The 25524-nt window shown below is 42.1% G+C and overlaps 1 protein-coding gene across 3 annotated transcripts in view; it reads right to left on the bottom strand.

The window, feature by feature from the left end:
- CELSR1 (cadherin EGF LAG seven-pass G-type receptor 1) overlaps positions 1-25524 on the bottom strand; it is a 155105-nt gene that overhangs the window by 33874 nt on the left and 95707 nt on the right. For all 3 annotated transcript variants that reach the window (XM_081877753.1, XM_081877754.1, XM_081877755.1), the window contains exons 6-18: positions 12429-12586; positions 11608-11771; positions 10692-10817; positions 8747-8913; positions 8087-8272; positions 6939-7052; positions 6301-6475; positions 5089-5230; positions 4586-4706; positions 3580-3763; positions 2853-2954; positions 1760-1854; positions 772-981 (exon numbers count right to left, since the gene is read on the bottom strand). In XM_081877753.1, coding sequence (XP_081733879.1) covers positions 772-981; positions 1760-1854; positions 2853-2954; positions 3580-3763; positions 4586-4706; positions 5089-5230; positions 6301-6475; positions 6939-7052; positions 8087-8272; positions 8747-8913; positions 10692-10817; positions 11608-11771; positions 12429-12586 — 1944 coding nt within the window. The remainder of the gene's footprint in view (positions 1-771; positions 982-1759; positions 1855-2852; positions 2955-3579; positions 3764-4585; positions 4707-5088; positions 5231-6300; positions 6476-6938; positions 7053-8086; positions 8273-8746; positions 8914-10691; positions 10818-11607; positions 11772-12428; positions 12587-25524) is intronic.

The raw sequence follows: 25524 nt of genomic DNA, 5'->3' as shown, positions 1-25524 counted from the left end.
CAAAAATATTGTTGCTACAGGTAAACATGCATATGAAACAATGCAGACACATCCTGCTGTAGTCTTGCTTAAAGATTTTTTTTGGGGGGGGGAGGGTACCGAGGCTGTTTTATTTTAAGTACCGTATTTTTCGCTCTATAAGTGGCACCGGACCACAAGACGCACCTAGTTTTTGGAGGAGGAAAACAAGAAAAAAAATATTTTGAATCTCAGAACCCAGAATAGCAAGAGGGATCGCTGTGCAGTGAAAGCAGCAATCCCTCTTGCTGTTTTGGCTTCTGGGATATCTGTGCAGCCTGCATTCGCTCCATAAGACGCACACACATTTCCGCTTACTTTTTAGGAGGGAAAAAGGGAGTCTTATAGAGCAAAAAATACGGTATTTCACATGATCCAAGATTTATAAAAGCAACAATAGAAAAATAACATAAAATCCCAGGCTCTATAAAATAGGGAAATAGCTATCTGCATTTGTTTTCAAGTGAAATGCATTTACAAGAGATTTGTCTGTTCCATGACTTTTCCGCACGGCAGTTATTTTGGGGACTAGACGATGCATGCATTCAGTACATCCTATTCAAAGCCTTCGCAAAGTCTCACTCTTCAGAAACACTAAAAGGATCACCGTATGCTGTGCAGTTTCCGCAGCCAGCTTTGTGATGTCTCCCTGCAGGACGTGGATAGGACTGTGGTATGGAACCCATCTGCGCTATTTCTGGAGCTAAAGTGGCGCAGCCCAAGTTTTCTCAGTATCGTTCCAGCATTTCTTACCTCATTGAAATCCACATCCCTCGTTGCAGCTAGATCAAACCCCTGCTGCTCGCTTTCATACTGCAGCACCCTGAGCATCATCTGGTAGGCGGTCCGAATGTCATTCCCATAGAAGGAGCCTGTGTGGTTGGTGGCATTCTGGAGCACTTTGGCTATGTGCACTGACTTATCGCCGTCCATGTTGGTCTCGTTACGGATAAGCTTTTCATTCTGAAGACCCAAAACAACAAAGGCTCCAACTTAGCAAGCAAACTCCACCTATCTTCCATGTCAAAGGGTTTAATGGAATGCTGATTGCCCAAGTGTGTAGATCTACATGCAGCGCAGTGAGAAACTGACTCCTGGACTTGGGTATCTTGAAACACACTCCGCTCACAGCACATGCAGACTGTCATGTGATCAGGTATATGTGTGTGGTTGTGTGTGCACATCTGTATACATGTAAGAGGATACTTATGAGCCCAACACTTATTCCTGTGTTCCACCATATGCACTGCCTGCCTAAACACTGAAAGACGGTGTGAACCAGCTCTTGGCGGCCTCTGCACAATCTCAGATACAGAATCTGCACATACACAACCCAACAATCAAAAGCTTAAACTCCACCAGAGGAAATACTAGTGTTCCTTCCCGGTTTACATAATTAATGCTCTGAGCATATTCTGTGTGGCAGAGAAACTGATTGGTTCCAGTTTGAATAAGAGCGCTAAAAGTTTCTGCAGCAGTAGCAGCGGGCAGGACATGTGAATGCTCAGAGAACTCTAAAGCGAGTAACAGTCATAGGTAAGGAATTGGGTTTTCTCTCTCTTTGTGACATACCTGTAATCCAATGTAGGAATGAGCAGTTCTTACCCTGTGAGCATAGCAGTTACACGGCAATGGTTTAATGTCACAGCAACTTTTCCAGCGATATTAAAGTGCGACTATGACTACAACACAATGCACGAGTCAGCAGACATTCGGTTCTTTCAAAGCACCCTGTACTTACCATGATTTTCAGATCCACAAAGGCAAGGGTAGTACAGTTGAAAAGTTCGGGAGGGAGCCAGCCTTTCTCGCTGTTACAGTGACGAACAGCATTTCCTTTAAAAGAAAATGTGTTTGTGACAGAGACAATGGTTGACGGCCATATGCCACATTTAATTGATAAGAAAACTACAAATGTTTAGCTTTGGGTAATCTTAAAGAAGAGTATTTATTGTAACTTAGAAGGCAGAATGGGCAGGGACACAGAGGGGCAGATCTAGCAGATCCACAGCCAGGCCTGCCCTGTGTCCAAACATCCAGCAGAAGCCTCTGCTGGTGGAAACTCCACCAACAGAACCTGGTGGAGCGACACTTCCACTGAATCCAACTCCTACCAGCAGCACAGATCAAGGGTTAGGACTGCTGTGTCTAGAACAAAAACTTGGGTATCAGGAACTGTTAGAAATATTACAGGTGTTCTAAGGCATAATTCTCTATCAGTGACCAGGGGTTTGTCTGTTCATTATTTACCATTTAAAGTACATACACATCACAATGGAAAACATGCAGTGATATTGCAGAATGAAAGAGAATATATCAGCTATATTTTCAGTACAAGGTTCCCCCCCCCCCCATATTGCAGGGGTGGCTAACTCCCAAGAGACTGCGATCTACTCACAGAGTTAAAAACTGGCAGTGATCTACCCCCTTTTTTGGGGGTTGGGTCAAAGTTGTTGAGTTTTTTCAGGGAGGAGGTAAAATGTTGAGCCACAGTTGTTCAGCTTCTTTGGGAGAAGCCAATGATCTACCAGTGATCTGCCGCAGACGTCCAGTGATCTACCAGTAGATCACGATCTACCTGTTGGACATGCCTGCCATATTACAACCATTTCATGATTTTTAACGTTCTACCTCCCATTGTGTTACCTTTTTTTAAAAAAATGTATTCTTAATAGTTTCATGTTGATTAAACTTTCTGTCTATGCTATGCAGTTTCTTGTCTTCAGGCTCTAAGAATGCATTACTCTCTGTGTGTACAGCAAAGTTTTAAAATCTCACTCCCCCACCCCCTGATGCTATGATAACACTTTCAACATGTTAGCGGAAGTATTCACCTGTTGATCCTTTGGGACAGGGCACTGCAGCAGGCAGTCCAAATTTGGTCTGTGGCCACCATATGCCAGCTTCAAATGCTTTGGGGCATCCATTGTAAACCACTATGTAAGGTGGAAGGGAAAGAAAACATTTCTTTTTCTGATAATATAATAGCGCTTAAGTTATAACAGAAGGGATTCTGCTTTGCTGAGGACAAACATTTAGACATTCTTAGTTCTATTCTGGACTTTGAAAGTAGGATGAGAGGGTATTCATAAAACATGTCAATCGTCAGTTTTCAGTTTCAGTAGAAGCAAAGGATAAAGCAGCTTCTCATAAGATGCTGTAAGGTTTGTACATGCTTAAACTAGCAAGCTCATCTAAGAGGTTTCTACAAGAGATGTAGAAGGAGAGCTGAACAAAGCAGCGGGCAATTTGTTCTGCAGAAAAAGCCTCCGTTGGAAAGGCAGTTAGTCACAGCTATTTGGAATATTCTGTTTACATTAAATTTGCCCACTGCCAGGATTCTCTTTTCTCTGAAATTCCGTTTAACAATTTATTTATTTATTACAGAAATCTTTCTATTGCCCTTCAATTAAAAAAATAATTATAGGGTGCTTTACATAAGAGGAAAACATAGCAAGAATGAAAATGCAGGTGAGACAAATCAAAACAACAAAAAGAAGCAAAGATGTCGGCGTTAAAATTAAGTCTAAAATGGTCTGGTGTTGAAGTATGTATAGGTACCTTCACAGCCATGAACAGTAACTTCAGCAAAGGGATTATCACAGCGATTGCACTGTCGCCCAATCACTCCTGGCTTACAGGGACACTGCCCTGTTTCTAGGTCACAGGTGCGAGTGTGGGAACCAGAAGGGAAACAATCACACGGGTAACAGCGGTCACTGCTCTGTGGTCTGTAATGGTTTGCCTGGAAAAAGAGAGAGGCTTGAGAGGTGCTTGCAAATCAAGGATATGAGCAGTGGGTAGAATGCACACTTCAATGCGATTTAAAGATTATCTCAGGTAAAGGAACATTCATCTTCAGTAAAAGGATGCTTAAAGTTGAGCGGAGAAAACTTGCCAAACAATCTGGACCTGAGAAGGTTGGTTTCAAAATACAGAGATGCACTTCTGAACCACAGTTTCCCCTCAAGTGTGAATGACTACTTAACAGCTTTGGACAAAACAAGGGCTGTCAAGTACTCTGCATGTTTCATCCCTTTTAAATGAAATATTCCCTTTCTATGTGTGTATTGGAGGCTGAAACGTGTATGAAGTGAACAACATTTCTGAAGTAACTACATGTTTTTACTTCAACAAATTATATACACGTGGCAAGAAGTTGTGACTAGTTCAAGCATGTGTATGCATGTATATGCAAAAGAGCTTGTGAGAGACCCAACTGGAGAAATTCTTCAAAGCTTATTCTGCATACTCTTAATTAATAATGTGCAGGAGGTGCTAAGGTTATTGCCGACTGAAAGTAGGTGTACGCAGCTTGTCACAGCCAGCCCAAACAAAAATATAACCCTGTACAAGTTCATTTGGCCAATTCTCAGGTTGGCCAAATGTTTTTCTTCTTTTCCTTCTTGAAATGTAGCTATTGAAGCCAGGTTCATGGAAAGCAATGTAGAAGGCTTGCAGAAATGATAGATAACATCAACACAACTGCTTCATTTTGAATTGCAGTTATTTGTTATGCTTTAGCTTGAACTATAGTTCCACATGAAGTGAGCAATCTTTTGCTTACCTTACACCGACATATTCCATTAGTCTTATTGCAGTCAGGATCAAATCCCTTGCTGATCTCACAGTTACATGGCCCGCAAATGGGATTTCCCCACCAACCTCTAGGACAAGGCAAATCAATTCTACAAAGAAGGTGGAAAATATATTTAATGTTCAGCTTTGGAGCTACAAAAAACTAAAAGATCTACTGAAACCATTGAGGCATAGTTTGCCAAGTTATAGAAAATGGGAGAGGTGGGTGAAAAAAATTATTATTGAATAAAAATTATGGTGGCACTCGTTATATAGCACTTGATGTGGAATTTGTTACAAATATGCACATTTTGCACATTTTCTACATGATAAAAAGAATAAAGGATAATTCTGTTTTGAATAAGGCAGGCCCTTGATTGGACTGAGCATAAGGTAGCCCCTCCTCATTTCTTTATATGAATACAAGGGATTTGGGGGAGAGAGACAGAGTAGGAAAGGAAGGCTAAGAATGAGCCAGTGTCATTTGCTTACTTGCTTTCACAATATTGCCCATAATAGCTTTGCCCACATTCACAGGTGTATCCATGAGAAGAGCTTGGCTTATGGACACAGGTAGAGACATGCTCACATGGGTTCAGGCTGCACACGTCAACACATTCTGTCCCAAAGTACCCTGAGGAGACAAGGTTATAGACATATAGCAACTGCTTTGTAATTTATGACCTGCGCATCTCAGGAAAGCAATCTATTTTATTCTTATGCACTAATAGCACCTCTTTGGTTATCAGGAAATTTATCTCCTCCTGCAATACACTGTCTAGAGAGATTACTGTTAACAGCACTGTAAGGTTATACTTTTCTAAAAAGTTGGGATCATATTTAGGAGCAATTTCCACCTACACACACATTTTTTTTTCTTTTTTTGCTTAAGGCATTAATTAAAAATATAGGGTTGGGCAGAGGAACCCTTTTGCCCAATTCAACACATACACACCCCAGTGCAAGAGAGTTTGGGTTGCAGTCTTACCTCTGAAGTAAATGTGCATTAACTCAATATCATTCTGTAGGTTGAGGGCAGAGGAACACCTCTGCCTAGTCTAATGTCCCACCTAGCCCAGTGCAAAAATGGTGTGGAATTCAGCCTTATTTCTGAAGTAAGCACACCTTGGCTCAGATTCAGTTATGTAGTTTGAACTTCAAAGTCAAACCCAGTTTGAAAGAAACTGGCTTGCATAAAGACAGGGAGGATATTAAAACATTTTGAAAATTGAAACCATTTTTTTTTAATCTAAACAAATCAAATTCTGTTTTGCTTTTCCATCACATATTTAACTCTCTGATTATTTTCAAGCTCGTGTCAATCTTTCGTTTTTCTCCTGAAAATCCCGTTCTGCAGCAAGGAGAAACCTTTAAAAATTCTGCAAACTAAAACAAATGGACATTTAACAGGTCCTTTAAAATGCAGCTTTTTTAAAAATGACGTTGCAGAAGAATTTGCATTTCGGGTAGGATGCTTTTCTCCTCCAAGAGAAGGCATTCAAAATGAGTTCACGAAGATAATGGAGAGCAACAGGGTACCATCCACAACTATGATGGGTGCTTGCTATTCTTGTTTTTTATGGGATTATGAGCATGAATTTCTGCAACTGTTGCCAAGTTCTTTAAGAACTTTCATAACCACAGAATTCTATAATCCCCCCAGGCTCTCATTATTATGAATAGTGTGCTTGAAGCCATTATTACCTGGATCACAGACACATGAATAGCTGTCCCAGTCATCACTACAATAGCTGTGCTGGGGACAAGGGTTAGAATCACAGGGATTGTCCACTTCACAGCCTTCCTTGACATTAATCTTGATTGCCTGCTTCATGTTCAAAGTCGCTACATTGGTGGACGTTTCCCCCATTCTCACTCCCTGAAAAAGGAGTGAAGGAACATAAACAATGGTAACATCCAACTAGTGCCCCAGCTTTAACAGTGTTAAAATGGCAGAACAGTATGCCTCCCCCCACCCTAAAAAAAATACTTCCAGATCAGTCATGGAGAGCTAATGAACCGGAAACCATACTTCTTAAAAGCTGGTGTTAAAAGCAATCAAAACCAACAAACCACTGGATGCCATCCTGACACAATACACTTAATTAAAATCAAACGGATCTGGGGACACAGTTATGTGCTTAAAGTCTCATTAATTTAAATGGGACTTCTGCCCATTGTCCTCATAATTGCCAACTAAGTGTTCAGTGTTTAAAAGAGATGCAGAAAAACAAATGAATACCACCCCTTTCTGCCCTCTACCCCAAATCGGCCCATTCCCAGAGGAGATGAGAATGCTTCTCATGGGTAAACATCCCATCGTTACTTATTTCAGCTTTCACCTGGAGACAACCGTAGAAGCCTTGCTGAACAGAGACTTGATCTCTGGAGACGCCTCCTACAATAATGCTTTTCATTTTAAGTCCAGGCAGCTGATTTCCAATCTGTACAGTGCTCTGAAATGAAGAACATAGCAAAGGAGATTGCCACTTCTTTATATATTCTTGGTTACAATATTTCATTGATAGAGGGGACGTAATCAACCATAAACCTAAAGAGGTAATGGAAGCTGTTTTGTGTTCTGCTTCAACAAGGAAGCATTTCCAAGAGGGAAAATGCCTTTTCTCCATCAATTCAACTACAGGACAGCCAGTTCAGTCAGTCTTCTCTCTCTCTCTCTCTCTCTCTCTCTCTCTCTCTCTCTCTCCCCCCCCCCTCTCTCTCTGTGTGTGTGTGTTCTGCAGCCAGGAAGGGATAAAAATCATTTGGTGCTAAAAATTTCTTATGGGCTCCGATGTGTGATATGTGGGTTTTGGAAAAGTTGCAAAATCTAGCTTATTATAACTACAGAGACCATATTATCCTTCATGCACCATTGGAGGAAAATGGGTTCTTTTGAACAATTATTTTTATTGAAAGGTTTTCATGGATAACAAAGGTACAGTGGTACCTCAGAAGTCGAACGGAATCCATTCCGGAAGTCCGTTCAACTTCCAAAACGTTCAGAAACCAAGGTGCGGCTTCCAATTGGCCACAGGAAGCTCCTGCAGCCAACTGGAAGCTGCGGAAGCCACGTCGGACATTTGGGTTCCAAATAACGTTTGCAAACTGGAATACTCACTTCCGTGTTTGCAGTGTTTGGGAGCCAAAATGTTTGACTCGCAAGGCGTTCGGGATCCAAGGTCCAATTGTACATATAACATCTCTGTTTTCAGTTCATGCAGTCCAATCTGCAGGCGAGTTACATTTGGTGTGAGACATTGCTATCATAGGCTTTGCGAGGTTGGGGGTGAGGAGAAAGATATGGGGAATGAGAAGTGGGGCAAGGAAGTGGGTAATGATGGAAAAACAGGTTCTTGAACCCATTACAGACGTACGGTAGAACAACTTGGCCTTGGTATAGTTCACAGTTATGCCGCCATATTGTATTACTAACAGTTGCTCATTCTGGTCTCATGTTTATGCTGAAATGTTACTGATGCCACCTCACCTGATACATCCCATAATCCAAGGATACAACAGCCAGGTACTTGATGTCTTTGCCGTCTTTTGCACTCTTCAGTTCTATTAGCACATGATGCCACTCGCCATCACTGATTCGGGACTGAGTCATCCGCAAACTAGCCACCTGGTTCAATCCATCGTAGACTTCAAATACCACATATTTGTTCAGTATCTGTTGAAAACATTAACTTCGGTTCATTGCTGGAAAAAACGGGTTCTATTTCAATCCCTTGTCATGTACTAGTAACGATACCTGCAGTCTGCACTGTCTGCACGTTCACCTGGGCTGTAAAGTCTGCAGCAAACCAAAGGTTGTGCATTCCAGACTATCCTATTATTTGTTTTTAAATATATATTGAGAAATATTTGTATCAATAGTCTGCCTTCCATTTGAATGCAATCTATTATTTTCTATCAGAAACGTCTGTTTATGGCAAATGGATTGATCAGTGCTGTAGCATTTAATTTCTCCTACCTGTTTGTTCTAGACTTATGAACATAAACTGCTATCTGGAGTAAACATACTAGGGAATAAGCCTCACTAGACGCTGTTGGAGCTGCTTCTGAGCAAACATGTATTGGACTGTGCTTTATGACTAAGTACAGTATACATATTTAAGTTTGGTGCTGTGTTGAACCAGTCTACCTGAATGTTGATCTTGGATGAGACCCCTGCATTTGCTTGCATCAACATGCCATTAACCTTGCGCGTTCTAAACATGAGACCAATGTACCATGGCACAGAAATAGTGATATCAAGATCACTCCAGATGATGATGCTTTCTCCGGTGAAACGTTGAGGGAAAGGCATTACTGCAACATTGGATAAAAAGAAAACAAAACAAAGGCACAATTTTTATTGAAAGTTTTGAAATGGAGTGGGAGGACACACACACCACATAATTATTTTTCAGGACATTCTCAGTTGCACTGGCATAAATCAAAGCATGTCACTCCTAAGTGTGGCTGGCTGAGACTGTGCTCAGGACAACTCTTCCATGGAAAGTGGGATGTGGATAGACATGCTAGTGGATATTTGCCTGGAAGCACACAAAGTGGGCTTTGTTGAGTAAATTAAGGGCAAGTTGCAGTACTCAAGTGGTTCAGCTCTGGCAAAGAATCAGTGTCTACACTTTAAAGATGGCGAACTAATGGTCTTCACATGTTGAATTATGGCTTCCAAGAAACCAGTGATCTATCATGGGGCTTTAAATGTATGTGCCATGATAGCCAACACTTCCCTCAGTTTGGAGAAACACAATGCATCAACTACCAGTGAAAATCAATTATCAACTAAGAAAGAGCAGATACAGCAGGCGCTTGTATGGCAGTATATAGATTGCAACCCTTTCTGAGCAGCTGATCTGTATATCGTCCTTAAATCCACATAAATGTTTAAAAGCATTCACCAGTCTGAAGCAACAAACCCTACAGCAAGCTTGTCACAGAATAGATTCGTTCACTGCATAACAGGCATGCTGAGCTCAGCTATATGTGTAAAAAAAAAGCATCATTTCTAATATCAACTTTATAAACACAAGGTAACTAAACCCAGCTTGAATTTTATGGTTCAGATTTTCAACAGCAATATGGGTCTGTCAAGCTCTACTCTCTAGGCTGTAGTAGACATGCCATCTTATGTATCAAGGCCTACCAGATGGTTAATAAACTTCATTTTCATGGCCCCAAGTGAGCTTCAAAAAGGTGTGTGTGTTTTTTTATAAAAGACCTGGTAGACTAAAACACATGGTTGGTGTGTCATGAACATCCCAGGGCCTATATATTTGACAGCCCTCTTATAAATACAAGTGTTTCTCCAAAGTATTTGGCATTCAGCAGCCATCGTCCCCCCGCACACTTCCAATGTTTGCTTCACCTTGGTCATAAATTGCTAAGAGTTCCCTTTTATTGACATTACTTATTTCCCCTTATGCATATTTCTCCCCACAGATACGTTACGGGAAATAAGTAATTGATCTGGGGCCTCCTGACAATAAAATGAATCCAATGTTTTTCTAAGGAGATTTTTTTCCCCGCAGGAAAATCGGTTTACACAGGAATACAGAGCTATGTCTCTGCTCCAAGTGCATTTTATGGGAACGTAACGCAAAAGGGGACTAATAACCTGCTACTTAACATGAGTCAAATAGGTTCTGACTCAAATCGTGATTAGATATTAACACACCATCAAAATGTATTTTTGAGTTCATTAGTTTTACAGGAGGAAACCTGTGGTTTAATGTTCTTTTTTTTTAAAAAAAAAAAAAAGATTATTGCAACAAAGCTCTAGATCCTTTTTCCTAAGTTTGAAAAAAAGGTGTGGTTGTACACAGATTTGCTTATACTAGGACAATATAACAGAACCACACACACTACCCACCCTATTACATGCATTTGTGGACTCTCCTTCCTCGGAGGTTTTTAAGCAGAGGTTGGCTAGCCACCTGTCATGGATGCTATGATTCTACGAAAGCACCGAATGGGCCAAAATACAAGGCTGAGGGCCCAGAAGCTGCCCTGTAGCAATTCATATTTGTTCATATATTATGAGATGTTTTACATGTTAAAGGGAAAACGGACAAATTGCTCACCTTGCTCACAGTTCTTCCCTCCATACTGTAGGGGACACTCACAGGCGTAGGTATTCCATTTGTTCACACAGGTGCCTCCATTCTGGCACCAGTTGGTGGTGCAGTAATTCTTCTGAGCTAAACAGCCTGGCATTCCAAAAGAATCGGTTTAGCCCTCCACTTGTTTAGCATTCTACCGACCCCCATGCTAATAACAAGCTATGATTAATCTCATTGTTAGCTTTCTGAATGGCTGCAACTATACACAGTAATCCAGGGAGGCGGGTGGGCTGCTGCTATGAGTTATGCAGATACTGGGCAGCTTCTTTACCCCTAACTGTAGCACTGCTGGACAATTTTGAAACTTCTGGGGAGTTTTTAAAAAGCAGTTTATTTGCGCAGAAAACAAACTGCCGCTGGAAGCTCCGCAGCTTGCACACAAGCCCTTGCGGGCACCCAAAAGTTTGTCTGGAGTGTGACTCTTGGAAGTTAAGGAACTCAGAGATCATCAGCGAGTGCATTAAATAATTCACGGCGTGACATGACCTCCCCTTCTTTTCAGTGCAGGGGGTCTACCCAGGATACAGACTCTTCCTTCTCAAATTACTGAAACTGTATTGCAACAAAGGTCACCTTTGAAATCCAGTTCTTGTACATGTGACCCTTCAGACATTGTTGGACTCCAGTTCCCGTCAGTCCCAGTCGGCATAGCCAATGGTCAGGAATGAAGGGAGTTATCATCCAACAAGTGCCGGTACTCACCAGCAATCAGAGGGAGAGGGCAGCGCATAGGGGAGGGGCCTGACACCAAGGCTGGGCAGTAAGGGTGGGTTAGCTGCTCGACGCTCCCTTACCCACCCACCTACTGGGATATTTCTTCTCAATGAAACAAAACCACATTTGTTCTGTTTTCGTCCCTGCAATATCGAGTTTATACCTGCAAGAGTGCCATTGTTGGCTATGAAACTGGCCATGTCAATTGGCTTGCTGTCAATGGAGAGGTTCCTCATACATCCAACAAACTGTCTGTTGTGCACAGGAAAATCTTCAGGCAAGTTTGGAACTCCTCCAAGGAGCAAAGGGCCAGTTAGATCCAAAGACCTTAAGAAATCAGAAATCCAAAGACGTTTAGAAATCAGGTATCAGAAAATCCCCCCACAATGGCTTTTGAGTGGTGGGCAGGGGCTACCCACCTGTCAGTCACACAATATTGAATTTGGCTTGCAAGGCTGCTCATGATAAGGACTGAAATTTTAGCCTGTAAGCCTGCAGGGCTACGTTCTGTCCCCCACCCGTGTATTTTCTTTTAGATTCTATTGTTTTATACCCTACAATGCTTTTTAGGTACGTAATAAACCACGATAACAACAGTTGTCTGGCCAATAGGAGAGACTGCATCTAAAATAATTATTCTCTCCAATCTCAAATTTACTTAGAAGAAATCATCTAGTGAATTCAACACAAATGATAATAATAATAATAATTTATTATTGTTTATTATTTATACCCCGCCCATCTGGCTGGGTTTCCCCAGCCACTCTGGGTGACTTCCAACAAAACACTAAAATACAATAACCTATTAAACATTAAAAGCTTCCCTAAACAGGAAAAACCCTTTCTTAACACAGTCACATTTGAAAGTGCACTCGCATATGACAGTGACCCATCTTAAGCACACCTAAGAGATAAGGAGAAGGTCTTTCAAGGTAAGTGGTTTATATCATTTGTGAACATTAACATTTTTTTAAAGCGTCTTACTTTTTGGAGCCTGTCTGCGTTCCCTGAGCAGCACACGAGTAGTTTCCAATAAAACTTCCGAAACGAACAGCGACTGTAGTATCGCAGTCATCCACGGTTACGACTGCCACCTTCTCCCCTGAAGGTCCATGAGGAATACCTAATCTTCCTATGTTGGGCTTCGGAACCAAACAGATAACAACAACAACAGTGAGAAAGGAACTGTCAGCAAACCTGCAAACATTTAATGCAAGGGGGGGGAGCTATTAATGCAATAATTTCCCAAATACTTTTGCGAGAGATAAAATGACCAGCATAAGCAATTAGATACTTTTCCCAAAACAGCTCTGCCAAAGCAAAAACATTTAAGCAGTTTTAAAAATGAACACCCCCCCCCAATGAATATAATTCACAGCTATCTCCTAGCCAACAGCCTGGAATTGTGCTTGGGAGAAGAGGAGGAAGATTTCCAATAAAATTCTTGATTACTGTCTCCTTGATTGTGGACAACATCCCAAACCAAAAAGCCCAATTGGGTCTACCAATAAGTTGTCTCTTGAGCTCACCAATGTTGCTGTAAAACTGCTATAGTCAGCCCTACAGAGAAGTTAAGACGATTGCTGGTGGCATGGAAGGGCAGTTCAACAGAAAGGAAGTATAATCTCAATGACTGGTTTACCAATCCCAAATTTCATAGAATCATAGAATCATAGAATTTGCTTGCTTCCTTGGGAGAAAATGCCACTGAGGCTCAATGACATAACAGGAACTGCAGGAAATGTATTACTGCACCATCATTATAAATAAAAAAATTCCTTCCAGTAGCACCTTAAAGACCAACTGAGTTAGTTCTAGGTATGAGCTTTCGTGTGCATGCACACTTCTTCAGATACACTGAAACAGAAGTCAGAAAGGTCCGGTGACTTCTGTTTCAGTGTATCTGAAGAAGTGTGCATGCACACGAAAGCTCATACCTAGAACTAACTCAGTTGGTCTTTAAGGTGCTACTGGAAGGAATTTTTTTATTTTGTTTTGACCATGGCAGACCAACACGGCTACCTATCTGTAACTGGATCATTATAAATGTTCAGTAAATGATTGATAACAAGGAATCCCCACAACTGGCCAAGTTCCAGATCAGCAGACTATCTGGTTGTGGAATGGAGAGACACAGGTTCCTGTACATGGAGCTACAGCAAAATATTTAAATCACATTCACCACGGGACTGAGAATGTTAAAAAAACCCTTTTAGTAAAGCCTGGCTTCTACTCTCACCGCTAAGAATGCAAGAGAATTTTAAGTGCTATCATATCCACGTCTACCCAGAAGTAAATCCCAATATATTGGGTTATTCCTGCATTACAGGGGGTTGGACTAAATGACCCTCAGGGTCTCTTCCAATTCTGCAATTCTATAGTCAGCGGGACTCATTTCCTAGCAGGTGTGCTAGAGTTTCAGGATAGTGTTCATAATCTCGCATGTAAAGTCCTGTTGCTGTTGAAGACACTGGAGTTACTCAAATTAACAGGCATTAGCTAATATTAACCTGAAATAGTATTTACTGCTGCAGTAATTAATGCCTACAAAGCAATAAAGTAACTACTGCTTGAATTACAATATAATTCATTTTAATCCTGACAATAAGTAAACATATTGCACAGATAATCAATGTCGTATATGATCTTGACGAAAGGCAAAAGACTAAAACTGTCATATTTAGGGATAAGCCGCTCTGAAAGGATCACCACAGAATTTGTACTTTTCAGAAATTTCTCAAAAGCTGTTTCCTGATAGCAGACCATCCCAGTGTTTTCCATTTCCTCCTGTGTTTACAGTGACCACATCATTTGGCAGCTCTTCACACAAAGAGCTTGACATCTATCAGGTGACAGTAAGGCCTAGTTCTCACAAACAGAAGATGAGATAAATCTCTATGCCTGCGCAACAACAAATCATACTGCAGGTGAGGGCCTCAACTGCTGGAAAGTTCATCCACATAAAACAAAACAAAACTGCACATAGAAACTAGACGTCAAGAAGAAAACAATTCTTTTTCCTGACATCTATGTGCAGTACAGGATATTACTGTGAGCATGTGTGGCAGGCAGGCTGGGCGGGCGGGCGACAGACCATTCAATCATGTCAGCCTCGCATGCAGTACAGGCTACAAGCATTTCCACATCCTCATCTGCAGTTTTTAACAACATTTTCCAAATTCAGCGAGCAGTAGATTTAGTAACGTATGCAACGTCAGCACCAAAAATGCGAGGTATTTCATATTTCACCTTAATATTGTCATATGAACACCAAAGCTAGCATCAAAGTTCTACCGGGTATATAAAGGATGTTTTCACCTCACAGATGTTGGCATTTAGACATGAAATAGTAGTTATGTCTGTGATGCTTGCAATCTTAATGCAGAGTTTACCAGTGTTCCTACTTTGGAGCAAACAGATTGAGGGTTTTGTTTATACAGTATTCAGTTGAGCTGAAGGTGTCCTTGCTGGCATAGGGTGCTTTCTATCAGCTTAGGCTCTTGTGGTGGCCGCAGTCTTTTCTGGAAACAAGTGGTGTGTTCTCTGGAAACCTGTTTAAGCCACTGTAATATGTTGCTTATGATGAGGTTATTGAAGACAGTTCAAAAGTCAGTCCAAAGAACAGCATCCAAGATTTTGAGTGTACAGCTTGCTACTAGAAACATACTTCACTAGTTTGGCCAGATTTGCCTAAGTTTCCTTCCAAGCCCAGTTTGATGACCTTATGTTAAACATTAAACTTCTTTCATAGCTTGGGATCTGGGTTCCCCCAAGGACCGCCATATTTCATGTCAACCTACCTCAACAATAAGTCTAATTCCAGCACTGCTGCTGTTGCTACCCATGTTTTATATCCCTAGCCCAGGGGCTCATCAGTTCCCACTGCCACACTATCCCTTGTTGTTTTCTAGCTATTCCTTTACTCCTTTAGAGTTCTGGGATACCACATTTCTTCTTGCCAGAAGCCAGCCCTGATTCAAACTCACATTGTACTGCTTCTTATTTGGCTGTCCCAGAAACAATCTGGGAGACGCTGCAAACAAAATTATTCTCCTACAAATGGCTTCTAGAGCAAAATTTTCTTTACCTGTGTATTAATTCATTAGGACATTGCGCTGTTCTGTGCCTTCTTATTAGTACCCTGAAAGTGAGTTCTCACACTAGCTTCCATACTGGTTACAGATACCTGAGTCAGTGCCGTAGCTATGGGCAGGTGGAGGCTAGCTGGGTTTTTTTTGCCTCAGATGAAGCCTCCAAAGGGGCACTATTGAGGCTCCCAGCCTGTTTGTGTGTGTATGCAACTGCATACATGGTGTGTGTGTGTGTGTGTGTGTGTGTGTGTGTCTCAAATTCGGTCCTTGTCCTGGGTGAAATAAAGCCTAGTTTCACCTCTGCCTAAGGGCAGGTTTTGATTATCTCGATGCCCTCTCCCTGCTAAAGTGGGGGTGGGAGCAGGCTCTGGAGACTGACATGAGCAGAAAGCTACCTGGAGCTGAAGAGGAGAGACAATGAACATCACCTCTTCTCCAGCGTCAATGTTTCGCTGAACCACAGGATTTGTTTTGGCTCTTCTGACTGCACTGAGCGAAAGCAAAGGAAGAGGTGTAATAAGCTTGCAGCTCCCAGCTGCAGATCCCAGCTAGATAAACCTTGATCTGCTGTGCCTCTGCTTCCCATTCCAGCTTTGGGCTGGAACAGGAAGCAAAGGTTTCAGTTTTAGAGGGAGCCTGGAGTCCATTTTGCCCTGCAGAACCTGGTTTCCCCTTCACACACCAGGTATGGTGGTAGAACGGGACTCTGCTTCCTGCTCCAGCTCTGAACTTTTGGGGACAACAGTTTCTACTCCCATATCCAGCCTCAGCTCCATGAGCTGGAAAGTGCAGGACATTTCCCTCTCACATCATGCTGCATATCAGACATTTTGGGTTGGCCGGTCGACTCCTGCCTGAGTGCAAAATATATGGATATTCTAACTGTTGAATGAGTGGTTAAATTGCCTTCTTCTTCTTTTTAATACAGTCAAACCTTGGTTGTCGAACGTAATCTGTTCTGGAAGACCATTCTGAAATGTTCAACAACCGAAAAACTGAAAACGGAAGCCTCAGTACAATAGGGAAACTCCAAACGGAAGCCACGTAGCACGTTCGTCCTCTGAAAATCGTTTGAAAACAGGAGCAGTTACTTCCAGGTTTTCGGTGTTCGGGAGCCAAAATGTTCCAAAATGGAGGCGTTTGGGAGCTGAAGTGTGACTGTACAGTAAATGGAAACAGCAAACTGGAAAAGGATCACCCCTACATTCCATCTATTTTAAAACGAGAGACCAAAGATCTATAAAATACCCAGAGTTTTCAAAACATGCAAAGCACATGCAAATTACAAAATGCAGTGTGAGCTTTGTACTGAGGGCACTTTAAATAAAAGGATGCTTCTATGCTTGTATGCCTTGGTCAGCGGTGGAGGTGAAGCATGTCAACTGTATAATTTTACACTCTTCCCCCATTTCAAAGAGCCTGGATCTGATGGCTTTCAAATTCTTTTGCAAAAAAGTGTTCACTCTCCCGGGCTGACTCTATTAAGGCCCATGTTACCTGAAAGCCATCTTTCATTAGCTGGAAATTATGCCGCAGCTTTGCATTCAGGGGTAAATGCTCAGCGTTGCACAGCCAAATTTACCAGCATGACTACTATTATTGTTAATGGGAGCTATTTAACAAAGTCTGTGCTTGTGGCATTGAAAACATGCTTCTTGCTGCTTTCCTGCATACTGTTCATATGAAAATAGATTGTGATTAAGTCTTCAAAGGCCACATACTGTTGATGTAAGAGAAGAAAGAGGTGGGCAGAAATAATAAAAAAGAGGCTTAATTACTAATAATTGCCTTGAGATGGCTCAATTTCTTTTCTTTTCTCTTTGTTTCGTTCCATTACTTAACAACAGCAGTAGTCAGGTGGCAGCCTGTGGGCAGCATCTGGAGGAAGCAGACAAGGGTTGTTTCCAATCAGATGGAATCAGTTCCTATCGGTTTCTGTGCGGCCAGAAGTCCTTTGGCTGCTGAGCTTACCCCACCCTCCTCTCCACATCCAGTGGCTCATTTGTGGGCTCACAAACACTCTCCTTCCATTAAATCCATATAAGAATATATTACCATATCTTACACTATTACTATGTCTTATCTCTGAATAACACAGGATGGTTGCTGTAGCTCTGTGTCTCCTGTTAGACGGCAGAATGCCTCTGAATGCCTGTTACTGGGAAGCACTGGTTCTTCTGGCAGGCTTCCCCTGGGTCTCTGGCGTGATCCAGTAAGCTCTTCTTATGTTGACGGGTTAAAGAGAATGCCAAGGCACCCTTGCCCTTTGTGAGGATAACTTCCAACCAGCTTTAGTGAGGATTTCTTTTCTGTCCTTTTCAAGTCAGAAGTCTGTACATACTTACCTGTGAATAGGAATGGGGCAGAAATTTGCTCAGTTCACATTTTAATGCAAACCTGTCTAATTTGCGCATGTGAACTGATATACTCTTCTGACGCTATAAGCGAGAAACTGAGGTTTTGGCGGGATGAGCTGGCTTGGTTTGATGGGAGTTGGACATTGTGGAGGGCCACAGAGAACCATCTCACCCCCGATATTCTCTAACATCTACATGAAACTGCTGTGAGTGTTTCTGAGGATATTTGGAGAGCAGTGTCACTGGTATGCTGATGACACTTAGCTCTAAGACTGCAACTGGTACCCAGATGCAGTTATGGACTGGATAAGAACCAAAAGGCTAAAACTGGATCCTGACAAGATGGAAGACCTGTGGATGAGCAGTTCTCTCAGGTCTTGGAAATGGGTGAAATGCCAGTTCTGAACAGGGTTGCTCTCTGCCAGAATGAACAGGTGTGTTGTTTGGGAGTGCTCCTGAGTCTATTTTTGTCAGCTTGCTCTTGGCCGTCTCATCACATGGTAGCACAGCCTTTAGGTAGGATGCAGTAATTCAAAGCTGTGGCTGCCAAGAGGTGAGAGGACCATGAGAATGGGACCCAAATCACTTGTACTCCAAACTTTAGCATGTGGACCAGCTCTAAGAATGCCCCCCTCCCCCACACACAAACAAATGATTATATTCCAGGGTCCTGGCTTTATTTAAAAGGGGGGGGGGGAATACATCTGTATGCCCTGATAAACACAGACACTAATCTTATGTTGTGAACATTTTGCAAATGAGGATCTTTAAAATCCAGGAGATGTGGCCACTGTGTACATTGTATTATCCTTTAATCTCCAGCTCTCATCTGTACGGTGTTTACCACAATGCCATCTGTATCAGTCACAGATACTTAAGTGGCTATTTGATTGGATCAAGAATCTACTGTAAGTGAACTGAGTTTGTTAGTCAGACTGAAATCCACCAACCAGGCAATGCTTCTGTTTTCCATCTTGACTTGAAAACAGAAAAGGCAGGGAGTTTTCCTTTTATCTTGTTCAGGAAGTTTTCAATCACACGTGGGTATTTATAATCCTGTCTTTTACACTTGGGACATTTAGCTAAGTCAAAAAATTCAGCCCTGTATTGGCTCACAAAGAGACTCACACAGCCAGTTTCCTTATGCTTGTAATATAGGGCAAGGTGGAAACTGAGGAGCATATACAGAACAAAAAATTCCTTCCCGTAGCACCATAAAGACCAACTAAGTTAGTTCTAGGTATGAGCTTTCGTGTGCATGCACACTTCTTCAGATACATAGTGTATCTGAAGAAGTGTGCATGCACACGAAAGCTCATACCTAGAACTAACTTAGTTGGTCTTTAAGGTGCTACTGGAAGGAATTTTTTGTTTTGACTATGGCAGACCAACACGGCTACCTATCTGTAACCGGAGCATATACAGATGCATATAACTAGACTTCTGCCTTTCTATCTGTTCAGTTCCACAGCAACTGTTGCTACAACAACAGTTAATACACCCCTAAGGATTGGGCAGTTAATCTTTATTTATTTAGCAATTATTTATTTATTCATTACATTTCTAGGCCATCCATCCACTAAGTCCTCTGGACGGTTTACAAACTTATTAAAAATACAAAATACAATTGGGGCGAGGGGGAATAAAAGCAGTATATATAACTACATAAAAATCAGCACGAAACAACAACAATGACCTCAAAGCCACTGTAAACACATGCAGCATAAAATCAACATTAAGAACAGCAAAGGAAAAATAAATTAATGCAAGAATTTAAAAAGCACAAAAATACAGAACTTATGGATTGAAAAGGCCTGGGAAAATAAAAATGTCTTCACCTAAATTAGCTAGAGATGTATGCCTCAGTCCTACAAGGAAGACCTGCCTTCTGCATATACAGCTAATATGGATACGGGTGACAACTGTTATGGGCACGTTCAATATGTGTGCGACCGTGCATGTGTGCATCACTGTAACCCGGAAGTGGCCAGAAAAAGGGGCTTAACGGGGGCAGGGGCTTAATGGGCTTATGCATGCTCCACCGACACATGTGGGGGTCAGGAATGTAAGCCCTGTGGCAAAATGGTTGTTGTCTATACTCATTTGAGCCCCAATGAAGAAGCAGGGTGTGTTCTCTATGCATATGGGAAAATTAGTTTTATTTAATCATAAATAAATATTTTAGCCTACAACGTATAAAAGAGTTAAAAACAAAACTTCAAAACAGTTAAGAGCAGATTAAAAACACATGGCTAAGCACAGTAGAGTTTACACACACCAAAGACGACAGCAACAACAACAAAGCAGGGCATAGATGATGATGATGATGATTGATGTACCGTCCTATACCTGGAGGTCTCAGGGCGGTTCACATAAAAAGATCACAGTATATAAAATAAAAATAGAAGCAATAACCCAATAATACCCCCCCCCCAAAAAAGAGCCACATTTTAAAACGGTATGGGATGTTGATCAGGTCAACCAAAGGGCTGGATAAAAAGGAAAGTTTTTGCCTGGCACCTAAAAATGTCTAATGAAGGTGCCAAGCAAACTTCCCTGGGGAGAGCATTCCACCAATGTCCTGGCATGGGAGGAACACAGCCAAGGGAAAACTGGTGGTTTAAAACAACACCAGAAGTGAAGCAGAGACAGTTTATTGCTGGGGGATCAATTTAATGTAAAACAAGTGTCCCTATTTCAATCTAAACATGTCTAAGGGCATCAAATCATGTCTGCTGTAAAAGTAAAAGTAAACCTTAGCTATCTGATTATTTACTTGTTTATTAAAAACACTTCTAAACTGTTCTTCATCGTAAGAGCTCATATCTTATCCACTGTATGAAGTCCAGAAGCTACTGAAATGCTTGGAAATCCTAATGGCTTCCCTAAGACAGCCAAACAGGCAAGTATCTTCAAGACTGTTCTTTTGGAACGCAAAGATTACACCAAAAATAGGTTGCACTAAAAAAAAAAAAAAAGCACACAAGAACAAAGATACGAAAACACAAGGGAATGCCCTTGAAAATTAGATGAAACAAATATCATATCTGGAACAAGCTGGCCTAGTTTTCCAAAGAAATGGCATAATATGACCATTTTACTGATTACACTACTTACAAATCCACACAGGCCTAGACACTCAGATATAATAAGCACATATAGTGTAAAATGAAGTTAGCAAGTTTGGCAGCAATTGTGCACACTATTAAGTTGCTTAATTCTCGTTGAGTTCAATGTGATTAAGCTGACTGTGTCCATAACTACAGGTCCAGTTCAGATGAGCCAGAACAAGCTCCAGACTCATAAAGGGTAGCTGTAGTTTAGGACAAACAAGAACAAACACGATGGGGAAGAGTGGGAGAGCCTGAACTTTGCAGCATCTCACGGTTTGGTGTTATGTCTGAACAGGGATTTCTGATGCTAGTTGTTCTTGTTGTCGCTGTTAAACCAAACCACCCTCAGTTAAGCAGATATAACCAATAAAGACAAACAACGAGCAAAACGTTTTTTTAAAAAGTCACACATTTTTGTAAGTTATGCCAAATTTTAGGGGCTCACTAATCAGTAGTAAATCATTCATTCACTGTTTTGAATGGTTAAAGGTTAAAGAAAACCTGTTTCCTACTGACTTTTGAAAAGCTAAATGACTATTTTCTTTTCATACAGTTGTGGAGCCAGATGGGGGAAAGAGCAGCAGAAGTAGTTGCGATTAAAAAGTATCATGTTCACAGTAGTCCATATTTTTTCCCCTTGCAGCAATTAGTAGAAAACAGAGGAACCAGCAATGCAGTCTGCAGGAGAGTTGCTGGAAGCCGAGGGTGCACTTTTAGTTCAAACATGTTCAGTCTCATTAGGCAGATCGCCAGATTCAGAAAACCCTTTCATTAACCTACTGGTCTGAGCCCAAAAGACTAATGTATGAAACTGGGGGTAGGGGGGTTGGGGAGATTCGGATTCTCAGGCGATACTTCGCTGGTTCAGTGGTCAGAAATCTCATTAACTGCTTTGCTACGGACACGTTTTCAACTGAGCACAGCTATCAGAGCCAAACCTGGGTGAAAAATTAAACAAACGGGAAACAAATAAAAGCCGCAGGAACTGAAAAGGGCGCATTTGCAACCTTAGTGGAAGAAGCCGTGAACACCAGACAAGCTTTTATGCCTTTAAGTGTGGGTTTGTAGCCTGTGAGGATTGGAAGAGTCAATTAGAGGCAACTGAAAATTAGGAGGCATCAAGGCTTGCATTCAGTAAGGTGCCCTACCTCAGCTTCAGGGGAGTGGGGAGAAGGGGAAAGAGTGTTAAGAATATTTGAAAGCAGACAGGCAAAAGAGCAGGGAACCCACCACGTATTTCAACAGGAGGACACATTCCTGCTGATCACCAAAGGTATAAATGAATCCTGAGCACAAGCACTTTCCTCCTTTGAAGTGTCTCATTGGCTCCCCTCCCCTTCCACGTTCATTAAAGAGACGGGGCTTTGTGCATGCTTGTTTTCGAGTATAAAGAATGCACACCCATAATGACACTTTCCACTGAACGAGCCAAGGGCTTCACAGACCTAGGGAAGCACTTCACTATTTCCTTTCGTTAAGAAAACCGAGGGCTTCTGTTTCCCAGGTTTTTCTTTATTATTAGTTTAAAGGAAACACCCAAAGTCCTAAATGATAAACTCTATACAACTTTGTTTGTGTATGCATAGCTGAAGACGCACCTCTTTGCCCTGAACTTTGACACTATATCTACTGTATTTTTCACTCTATAAGACGCACCAGACCACAAGACGTACCTAGTTTTTGGAGGAGTAAGAAAAAAAATATTCTGAATCTCAGAAGCCAGAACAGCAAGAGGGATCACTGCATAGTGAAAGCAGCAATCCCTCTTGCTGTTCTGGCTTCTGGGATAGCTGCGCAACCTGCATTCGCTCCATAAGAGACACACACATTTCCCCTTACCTTTTAGGAGGGAATAAGTGAGTCTTATAGAGCAAAAAATACGGTATATCTATATGGGCCCACCCTATTATTGGGACTGTAACTCGTTTTAATCTGTTTTATTGCTGCTTTTTAGAATCATAGAATCATAGAGTTGGAAGAGACCACAAGGGCCATCGAGTCCAACCCCCTGCCAAGCAGGAAACACCATCAGAGCACTCCTGACATATGGTTGTCAAGCCTCTGCTTAAAGACCTCCAAAGAAGGAGACTCCACCACACTCCTTGGCAGCAAATTCCACTGTCGAACAGCTCTTACTGTCAGGAAGTTCTTCCTAATGTTTAGGTGGAATCTTCTTTCTTGTAGTTTGGAACCATTGCTCCATGTCCGCTTCTCTGGAGCAGCAGAAAACAACCTTTCTCCCTCCACTATGTGACATCCTTTTATATATTTGAACATGGCTATCATATCACCCCTTAACCTCCTCTTCTCCAGGCTAAACATGCCCAGCTCCCTTAGCCGTTCCTCATAAGGCATCGTTTCCAGGCCTTTGACCATTTTGGTTGCCCTCCTCTGGACACGTTCCAGTTTGTCAGTGTCCTTCTTGAACTGTGGTGCCCAGAACTGGACACCGTACTCCAGGTGAGGTCTGACCAGAGCAGAATACAGTGGCACTATTACTTCCCTTGATCTAGATGCTATACTCCTATTGATGCAGCCCAGAATTGCATTGGCTTTTTTAGCTGCCGCGTCACACTGTTGGCTCATGTCAAGTTTGTGGTCAACCAAGACTCCTAGATCCTTTTCACATGTACTGCTCTCAAGCTAGGTGTCACCCATCTTGTATTTGTGCCTCTCATTTTTTTTTGCCCAAGTGCAATACTTTACATTTCTCCCTGTTAAAATTCATCTTGTTTGTTTTAATAGAACTACAGAATCATAGAGTTGGAAGGGACCTCAAGGACCATCTATTCCAATCCCTGCCATGCAGAATCACAGCTAAAGAATTCCTGACACATGGCCACCCAGCCTCTGTCATGGTCATGTGACATGGCAATTAAATAGCTGCTTGGGCAGATGGCCACTGAACTCACTGCCCGGCTAGAGCTGACTCTCAAGTCATGTGGATCTTCCAAGCCTTCAAAGATGCTTCCCCCCTAATCTTTAAATGCTTTTCTCTCTTGTTAGAGATCCCTCCAGAGTCTCCAGGTACACTGCTGGTGCAGCTAAACATTCAACACTAAGAAAGCACTATTTTTCAGTTCTCTTTTTCTTTGTCTTCCACAGACAGATGTGAAATTCTTTAAAGAGCTTCTGAGTTCCTGAAGCTTACAGTGTGATTAAATGCAGATAAGGGTGCACTTCAAAGTCCTTACAGCGAATTCCTAAGGTGCCAGCTGAATGACTATATGGAACAGTGTGCCATGCTAAATCCTTGCTCCCATTAAATGGATTATAGAAAAATGCCCATCGTTACCATTTTTAAAAAATGTTTTGAATTAAAATAGAAAACTAATGCTGAAAGTCTGCAGCCAACGAATTGATTGACTTATTCACAGTGAAATTCACAGGCTCATATACCTAACCACTTCCTTATGCACCCTTACTGCTCACTTGGGCTTGCCAGGTCACAATGCTAGAGCAACAGTAGAATTTCCACTGACAGAATTCCCCTCATATTCATCTCCTAAAGGTGCAGCCCTTCTGGCAGGGAAATCTCATGAGTACTATACTGAACACTCCTATTATCCTTTGGCTCATCTGCTCCTTCTTCACAGCCTTCCAAAGTTCTCTTACTTGTCCACTTCCTGTCCGTTGGCAGGACTTCCTGTCCTCGGTCCTAAGTGAAGTTTTGCTCCATTTCCTTTCATGCCTCCTTTTTTTTTTAGCTCCTTCTCTCCACTATCAACTGTTCCAGCTGGTCCCTGCTTTTCAGCTGACTGCTTTCCTGGTCTCACTGGCTAGATAGCCTGTCCCTCAGCCAGTCTCCCAACCTCTACATATATAGATCATATAGTGTTGCTTGAGCCTGAGCATAAAGGTAAGGGACCCCTGACCATTAGGTCCAGTCGTGACCGACTCTGGGGTTGCGGCGCTCATCTCGCTTTATTGGCCGAGGAAGCCGGCGTACAGCTTCTGGGTCATGTGGCCAGCATGACTAAGCCACTTCTGGTGAACCAGAGCAGCGCACGGAAACGCCGTTAACCTTCCCGCCGGAGCGGTACCTATTTATCTACTTGCACTTTGACGTGCTTTCAAACTGCTAGTTTGGCAGGAGCAGGGACTGAGCAACGGAAGCTCACCCCGTCGCGGGGATTCGAACCACCGACCTTCTGATCAGCAAGTCCTAGGCTCCTCACTGGCCCTTCTTGCTTCACCTCCCCGTTTCCTCTGGCCCTCCCCCCCCCCCCCCGCTTTCTCTGGTTTCTCTTTCCAACCTTCATTTCTCTATCTGCCACTTTCCTACTGGGCTCCCCATCCCTTCACTCCCCCACGTCCTTTCTCCTTTTTCCAGTCCTCAAACTGGTTCACAAAGCATCTTTCATCATTAGGACCTATGAGAGGTTTCAATCCCAAGCAAACTGACCACTTTTTCTTCACACTGTATTACAGCTGTACTATAAAATGCTGTACTACAAATACAGAATTAGTCTGACAGATTTATTCTATGAGCATTCAGGTCAGCCAAACAGTGTCAGAG

The sequence above is a fragment of the Podarcis erhardii genome (assembly GCF_964252035.2).
Source record: "Podarcis erhardii genome assembly, chromosome: 10".
NCBI lineage: Eukaryota > Metazoa > Chordata > Lepidosauria > Squamata > Lacertidae > Podarcis > Podarcis erhardii.
The sequence above is the reverse complement of the archived record's forward strand: the minus strand, read 5'-3'. Positions and strand labels throughout refer to the sequence as shown.